Source organism: Artemia franciscana, chromosome 8 (assembly GCF_032884065.1).
Source record: "Artemia franciscana chromosome 8, ASM3288406v1, whole genome shotgun sequence".
NCBI classification, from domain to species: Eukaryota; Metazoa; Arthropoda; class Branchiopoda; order Anostraca; family Artemiidae; genus Artemia; species Artemia franciscana.
This window is the reverse complement of record NC_088870.1, coordinates 28,740,110-28,749,236: the sequence shown is the minus strand read 5'-3', so window position 1 is coordinate 28,749,236 and position 9,127 is coordinate 28,740,110. Positions and strand designations below refer to the sequence as shown.

General features: G+C 34.8%; 1 protein-coding gene across 2 annotated transcripts in view; it reads right to left on the bottom strand.

The window, feature by feature from the left end:
* Nucleotides 1-8,072: 8,072 nt before the first annotated feature.
* Nucleotides 8,073-9,127, bottom strand: part of LOC136030249 (WD repeat-containing protein 18-like) — a 28,569-nt gene continuing 27,514 nt past the window's right edge. For both annotated transcript variants that reach the window (XM_065709089.1, XM_065709088.1), the window contains exon 5: nt 8,073-8,699. In XM_065709089.1, coding sequence (XP_065565161.1) covers nt 8,145-8,699 — 555 coding nt within the window. In that variant the 3' untranslated portion in view covers nt 8,073-8,144. The remainder of the gene's footprint in view (nt 8,700-9,127) is intronic.

The window sequence follows — 9,127 nt, the reverse complement described above, 5'->3', positions numbered from 1 at the left end:
CTCCTTCGTATGAATTTTCACCTGCTACCCTTGCTTCCCACAGGCCCGCTGTTATTCTCACGCAAAACGGCTCGCAGATGACACGTGTAGCAAAAATGCAAAGCATAAACCACATCGGTCTCTCACGTTCATCAAAGCGCAAAAAATAAAAAAGGGAATGATCAAAACCATTCACAAGCGTAGTTTTTGTGTGCGGCTTTTAAAACCCAATGACGTTTACTTTGATCAGGAATTTTTCTATTATATTCGATTGGCTTATATCTCACAGTTAAAAATTAACTCCTGAGTACAACACTGTCTTTAAAATTTTTCAACTAGGCTGTTGCATGCGTTTCAGCAGGTGAATTAAAATATTTCAACGCATCGTCGTACCACAGGAATGGACGTCAGATGACGGATGGATCTTGACAGATAACGTAAAAATATACTTTTTTGCGTGAAATAACATCTATGTGAATCCAGCGTTCGTTCCCCCCCAATCCCTCAGTATGAATCATCGATAGGCTCAAACTTAGTCGAAACCCAAGTTGTACTTTATGACAGAATGGACATTCTTTTTCGGTTAAATAAGATGAAATTTAAAGTGTTATCCGTAATTTGTTTTGATTTTCAGTCATAAGAATTTCAGCACTTTTTTAGAATAAAGGGGGCTAGTAGGAATGCATCTAACCTATAATATCGGACTGCGATTAGATCAAAAATGTTTACGAGTATGACTAATATGACATAATTTAAAACCTGAACGCCCTTCTGATCTGGTATTCTCGGTTTTGTGAATAATTCTTTTAAAATACCAATTACTATCTCTATTCTGCGTCATTTGGCTCATTGTGTAAATAGTGGAGTTTTAGGAGGGTTTTAAAAGTACAAAAGAGGGATTTATGTTGGAAACATAAATTCCCCTTTTTGAGTGTTCAATTCAATCTTTGGCCATTCAATATCTTAAATAAAAAAAAATTACATCTCACGCATTACCTGTGATAAACCTGGGCACTGAGCCAACTGATTTTTGCGTAGAAAGGAACTTATTCTGCTAATGTCTGATTGCGCATACAATGGAAGATCTTGCAAAACTGGACCAGTATTTTGAAAATGGTTTATAATCTGTATTATTTAAGCACTTGTGCACCTTGAAAATGATTGTTAGCCGAATTGATAAGAGGCGAAATAAGACATTTTACTGATTTGGATTTACTAAAAGGGGGTTCTTGATTGCCATTGCTCCCATGGGCCTGCCCGCTTAAATAAAAGTTAATTTTGTATTTTATCGACACAGCTTAGCAAATTTGAAAATTTAAGCAGGTTCAGCTTGCGATCGCCAATTTCAAAGGCTATCCGCTATGGCCCCATGTTGATTATTCAAGTAACAAAGAATAAAAAAGGGAATTAATAACTACTCAGTATTTTCTTACAAAGATCACACTCAAGCCCGAGTTATGGACAATAATCTCATTTCTTATGAGGATAATCATCGTGACAGTTTTAATGAAACTGAAAAGAATGTTAAAAGCGCATCTAAAGACTACTACTACTACTAATAATTCACTGCGGCACCAAGCCGCCTGAGGCCAAAACAGCTATGCACGCTACTCCTAATCTATTTAAAGCCTCCCTCTTTACACCCTACCAGGAAGTTCCTATTTCCTTTAAATCTTTATTTATGACATCCTCCCAACCCAGACAAGGACGACCAAAAAGGACAATCTTTGGTAATCTGTAATCCTTCATCCGTAGAACGTGGCCTAGCCATCTCAACCTTTCTTTCAACATAGCCCTAGAAAACGGGATTGAACCACATTTTTCGTACAACCTTACTAGATGTTTTTTAGAGAAATTGCCTACGGATTGTTCTGGGCATCTAAAGAGGTCATACAAAACCCAGACATTTATAAAACAGCTTCCAAATCTTACCCCGCTAAAAGAAATATTTTCTGAGCTGTGTACCGGAAACTTACTTAAAAAATCGTCGCAACTGAGGAGGAATTCACAAAAAAGAAAGAGTCAATGACGATCAACTCCTTAGAAATTCTGTTAAATCCATTTTGAGCGAAATATACTCGTCAGCGTCAATTATTGGTATCTATAAAGAATCTTAAATGCCTGCTTGAAAATTAAGAAAACCGGATAGCAAAGCACGAGGCAAAAATTGATGATTATGAGCAAGAAAATAGTTTTGGAACTTTATTTTATGGTGTTTAGTGACATCCAGGTGCCGATCTAAAGTTTACTGTTTTATAGCATCGCAAAGGATGGGACTTTCAAGAAAGGGCAGATCAAAGGGGGACCCCGGGGCCCAAGATTTTCTAGCGCCCTCATTTATTTATTTTTTTTTTACTTTTTCTTAATAAACTTGTCAATTTGGTCAATAATTTGCGGCCTTGTCACATTGTCCCCCCGGCCCCTACATTTCGCTCTAGATTGGTCTTTGCTTTCAAGTGTCTCTTAACATGATTTTTTCTTAGTTTATATGTTTGAATTGAACATTTCAGGGTTGGAAAATGATAAAGTTGCTCTATTTTTGTAAAATCTTCTACTTTCGCTTTGTTTGAGACCCGTAAATTATTCACAAGCAAATAAAAAGATGCTGGTTCTCAAATTTTATATCTGAAAATTCGAAGAAATCTCGATAATGGTTCCTGGGAGATTTTTTCAGTTCCAAAACCAGCCACCAAGGGCATTCATGGTGCTAGTGTCTACAAAAGTACTAAGACCTTTTCTAGGGACCCTATATGGGAAGAGATAGCCGTCGGCAAGAAATAACCCAAATATGAACCGCCTGTCATTTTGTGTCTGAAAGAAATTATATGCGCCAAATTAAAGAATTCCTACAGTATTCTTCTCTCATATTTACTAAGCTCTAAAATATTTTTTGTAAAGAGACCCTTCTTATCAATTTAACTGTTTTTAAGTTTTATAAGTGTATCATAATTTCAATTTTTCTTTCAAAAGTGACAGACACAAGATCCTGTGTTTGCTTTATATCCATCTCCCGAAGAGCATCATCCTGGCACCTCGTTCAGATTACACACCTCTGATTTAATGCTGGCAATTTTATTATATTTTCTTTCAAAGACAAAGATTTTCATTTTTGTTTCCTTCTGAATATGTTTTGCTCATTTGAATAATAATTTGATTTCTCGGAACGTTTGCCTATTTTTATTATTTCATTTTTCGGAACAAACGTGTGAGTCTATATGCCCCGCAGTGAGGACCCCTTCCCCCTCTCTGATAGTGGTTTGGAACCGTCCATCCTTTTTGCCTTTCTTTATTTTCGGCTTTTTCTAATCTTTAGCTCAGGCTATTTTTTTTTATTATTACATTTTTTCTGGAGCAAACGGACGAGTCTTTATGTCCTCGTCGATCCAAAAGCCCTTCTAGGCTTTTGGGTCGGTCGTCCTTTTCGTCTTTCTTTAATCTACGACTTTTTCTAATTTTGATTCTTAGAGTTTAGCGTAGCCTCCTATATTTCTAGCCTCCTCCTATATTATATAGGATAGTGTAGCCGTCCTATATTCTTTCCTCTTGCTTAGCATCATTCACTGCTGGAAAACAATTAAATTTTCAATTCCCATGGTAGGCTGATTGGTCACATTATGCTCAGGAACGAAACACGATTAATTCTAAATATCACTTGGTTTTTGCGAAAATGCAAGGTTTGTTACAAACAGAATCAGAAAATTCTTGTTTAATATTCTGTGGAAGCAACAGCTTGTGAAATATTTTTCTCATCAATTTCTGCATCACAACATCTGTGACGATTGTTTGCTCTAACGATTAAAATAGAAGTTGTAGTTGACATATTGTAGGGCACAGGATGATCAATAATTGGAAAAGTGATCTTGACAAACTAGAAATCAATGGTTAGAAAATTCGCATTTTTAATGTTAACATTTAATGATTGACGAGCCCTGAAAGTAAGAGTTTTTATAGAAATGGAGTTGTCTTGACACAAAAAAACAGTCTGGATTATTTCCTTTATTTTTCTAAAGCTAGTACCTTAAAGGGGGTCCGACTGACAAAAGATGCTAGCTACCCATATTTCCCTCCTAAGGAGGAAATTCGTGTGTAAACCATCCTGGAACTGCTATAATCGCTTTTATTATGTTTCAACATTCTATTACAAGATGCTTCCTTACTCTATTCGAGTGTACATTGAACTTAGGTCTTTCTTTATGTACATTTACACAGTTTTAGCTAAAACAAAATTTGGTAAACATTTCACTTCAGTTTATATACAAAATAGTACCTCTATTATTTCAGCAAAGATCTTAAATACAGGAGATTTTTATTCGGGGGGGGGGGGGGTTAACACGAGATATATCTCAATTTTCAAGCAATACTTTGCTAGGAATCCAAAAATTCCTATAATTGTGGAATTTACTTTTCTCAAGCGCCGTTGCTTTCTTCACCCTCCCCCCTCCAACAAAGGGACATACCGTGAGAAATTCATTTGAACGTGCAATCAATTGGTGCAAAATCAATATTCTTTTACGGAACTCGTATTTTGGACTTGGAGACGCAGTTAAACCTTGAGTTTCTTTTTATATGAAATAAATCAGAGATCCCTAAGAAATAAAATTGCACAAAAACTGTGGGCGTTGGAAAGAATCTGATAACAAATTTAAAATAACCCTAAAATCTACGATACATAAGGTATAATATGTTCAAGATTGCTACCCCCCATCTCGAACGAAGATAGATATTATGTAAACGAAGTTTTGGAACATTGAACTTAGGAGGAAATGTTTCGTTATTAGAAGCTTCTGGCAAAATCCTCAAACGTTTCAGGATTCATTTTAGCAAAAAAGGAAACGTCTGCACTTTCATCTCTTGGAGAATGAAGGTTATAATCTATGATTGACAAACCTTTCCTATAGAATAGGAAAAAGACTTAATAAGCCATTGTGAAAATGAGAGAACTTTTAATCGTTTTTAGAGAAAAATTATTAAATTTCAAATACTTGATGACATGTTGGGATTTTTCATGAATTTGTTTTGCTTTCTGACAACTCAGTTACAAAGCAATGTAAGACGTTGAAAAAAGACTCCACCTTGCACTAACTAATGATATATGTATTTTCTTACAACTAATAAAAAAAATGCTTCCAATATTTACAAACAATTTAAGGTCAACTGTATTTTATGGGCTCCCAAATGTATAAATATACAACGCAGCTTTTTACTTACAAACCTGTGTAACTCTAATTTTGATTAGTTTTAAGGTTACAATAGAAAACATGACTTGCGTGGGTCGTATCCTGATATATGTCATATTGTCGAACATGATGATACATCCTTAGTCAACAGTTACTGCAGCGATGCGGGTGGATGACTCTCCTCTGGAGAAGAAGGGTCGAAGTTAAAATCACCATGTAGTAACAAATCAGAGGCATAGTTTTTTTTCAAAAGTTTTTGAACTGGATTGGGGTTGACTTTAAAGAGCAAAAAATCTTTCTATTTATCGAAAGGGTATCTAAGGGTGGGTTTTGAGAATCTGAATTGACATCGCTGCTTATTTTTTTAGTTTATTCTCTTGTTGAATGAACTCGTTTATATTTGGAAGCTGGTCTTTTTTTCGTTTTATAAACTGCTAATTGCAATTTGAAAGAAGAACTACGATGCTCATTAACGCGAAAATCCTCGTATGTAAAATTTCCCCGTACTGTTGATTTGTAAACGATCTCTTCAAATCCAGTTTTTCACATTGATTGACTAACCTTTGCCTCTCTTTTAACAGTTTTAACGGATTACTAAACGTACAATTTTTTTTTCAATAATTTCGAATTTTTAAGCATGTTTTAATTCTTATTCAAGATATAAAAAGTAATTCTTAATAATACTTGTGTAGTCGCTCGATGTTTATGATCAATAGTATTTGCTTTAACACATAATATTCTACAAAAGGAAGTATGAAAATATTTTGCAACTTCATTTTTTTTCTAGTAGTTAATATACGGGCTAAATGTGCAGTGCCATCTACGTAAATTCCAATTCAATATTGACGTTACATTTCACAATTTTAGTATAAATTTATTCATGGAGTCTCATAGCCTAATTTCAATCTTTGCTGAAATTTTTTTTTTAATTATATATCACACATATCCGTTCTGCTACTTTCCTATAGTTATGCCATAAAGTTTATATAGTTTTTACATGAAGTTTACTTAAAAATTGAGACAAAGTCCAGCGGTAGCAGAGTGGATTTGATCTAGCTTGGCAATATGGGATGTAAGTCACACCAGGGGGAGTTCGAGCCCAGATATAGCAACAAATGACAGTTTCGACGCAAGGACCTTAGAAGTAAAAAAACATTGTTAATCCTATACAAAACAATACAATAGGGGAGACGGAAAAACTTATTCCTTCCACTATAGTATCGTATATTACTCACACATTATTATCCCGTCATACAGATCACAGACTAAATGGTATACTTACGTAAATAATGGCCACAGTACTACGGTGAAAGGTCTTTCTTTCGACTCTGAAACATTCGAGCTTATTACAATACAATAAAGGAGACAGAAAATTATCTCTATACATTAAAGAAGCGTCATTGACAAAAGGAAGTTTCTCAAAAATCCCAAACAACCACGAAGATAAAAAAATAAGAAAATTCATCATTGGCCACAGCTTTGTCAAGTCTAACGGATTTATCTCCACAGTCATATTGCGAGCAAAGGAAGAGACTACTAGTCTTTCTCATGGAAAGTAAATGTATTCAAGGTTATGGTAAAATCAATCTAGTTGTAATACATGGCAACATTTACGATCTTGTTTATTTGATAGCAGATTTGGTTAAAAAGTCCTGTGGTGGCGCAGTGGATTTGACCTTGGCTTGGTAATACGAGACCCAGAGATCGAATCACGCTGCAGGAATGCACTGCAGGGCCGACGCAGGGACCATAGTAGTCAAGAAGCGTCGTTAATTCTTAAATAATAAAAAAAAAAATTGGTTAAAAATTGCAAAAAGTTCCTTTTTTTTGACACGACAACCATCCTTTAAGTTATATAAACTCTTCAAACCAAAACAATTATTGTCAATATTCAAATTCTAAAAAGTTTAATTCTAGAAATGCAACAGGCATCGAACGTTAAAAAAAGAATTAAGATTTTAAATAAATCTTGAAAAATACTAGCACACTAATCAAGAGTAGCAGGAGAAGCAACTATGATGACGACACTATAAACGATTTGACGACACTTTAAAGTCACAGCAAAGGAAAGCGTCTTGATATGACTTTAAACTCATTACTGTAGTGTCCAGTATGCACAAGGGCACTGGACGCATCGAAGTTTTGAAGCGTGTTTATGAGGATGTAGCATCAAATATAAAACACTAATGCACCTCAGCTTAGGTGTTGTTACAAAGTCTGGGAAAAAATTCTTTTAAAATCAAGCTTTGAAAGTGCACAAGATGTAAATATTCTATTCAAGAGTCAGTGTTTTAGATGCGTCAGACTAAAGCTAACGATACTAGCCCATAGCCAGTGATTTTTTGTTAAAATAATCCATTTTAAGGAAAAAACGTAGAACGAATCACAGCAAAGTGTTTTATTTTAAAACGAATAGAGTGGAACAAAAAAGAATCAAAAGATCGAATCTTTGACTGAATTGACAAAGGCTCAATACCTTCTCGTTCTTCTGTATTTGTGGCAAACTGATTTGAATGAACCTTTAACTGTGAAGACCACACCTTTCTTTTGTGATTGTCTTTTTAAAATAAAAATTTTGTCAAACCATTTAATCGCCAACAGCCATGGTTTCCATGTAAGTTTTACAAGCAAGCTGTGAAACATCACTATTCCTTATGGCATTAAACGTGCGGACCCATCTTTGCTTGTAAAATCTAGATTTTACAAGGGGGCAAAGAAAATACTTCGATTGTTTTTTTTTCCTTGGGGTTAAAACAAACAAAGTGCCGGAAATAAAGCCAAACAGATTTGGTTTTCCATCAAACTCATAATGGGAAATATCATTAACAAAAAAAAAAAAAAAAAAAAAAAAAAAAAAAAATTACCGGCACGGCGACAAGAAAAAGTTACTAGCCGACGATATCAAGAGCAACAAAATTCAAGGAGATACAGCTTTATTACCAAATTTAAAGAAGCTTTTATCAATAAAATTTGCTTGCCATATCCTTTTTAAGGGCTTTTCTTCTTTTTCTTTTTTTGATGTTTCTTGGCATCTGAATTGCATTTATTCAAGACTTCTTTTACACATATTTGATACAGCATTTCCTTCTCAGCTTTTAATTCATCTATTTCATTTTGTAATTCTGGAACAGAGGGATTTCCCGGCGTTTCACGAACATCGTCGAGAGTAACATTTTCCTCGATCATCTTGGACGCCATCACCACTTCGGCGATGTTGCAAGGATTATCTTCATACTGTCTTTTAAAGCTTGCAATAACATGTGACTGTTTTAGCGTGTCTCTCTCCATATTTCTCGACATTAAACGAAACTTTAGGTTAGTGATTGCACCTTTCTGCAAAAATGTTCGTAGCCTATTCTTTGATGAAATGTCCCAAAGTATCACTGAATTATCTGTGCTCCCTGAAGCTATCAAAGTGCCATCTCTTGATACAGTTAAACAAGTAATTGGACCAGTGTGACCAAAAAATGTCTTCTTTTTCAATTCCTCTGATTCCGATGTAATGTGACATTCGACAACACGTGGCGGTGGATGTAGGTTAACCTATAATTTGATGGGATAATAAATAAGTTGTAAAATGCTTTGCAATTTTGCTTTTCGCACCAATAACAACATGTATCACCATAAAAAATACCTCTAGAGCTAATGGTCAAAAGCTACATTGCAATGCAATAACAATCAATTTTGGCATTTAAAACAGATATAAACACATTGCTACTAGCCAGTACTAACGGTAATTAGCAAGGTCATAAACTAGTGACTTTAGGTGGCTGTAAGTATTTTTAATGTCCCTTTATTTGTTCCTTTTAATAAAAATTCTTCTCGCTAGATTACCGTTAAAGCAAAATAAATGTGCCAAAGTTTTGCTGAAGGTATTCAGATAAATTTATTCATAAACTTATTCACAAGACATAAGAAAACGTACAGAGGGCTTTTAATCCTGAAAGGGGAAAAAAGGACTCCTCCGCCCA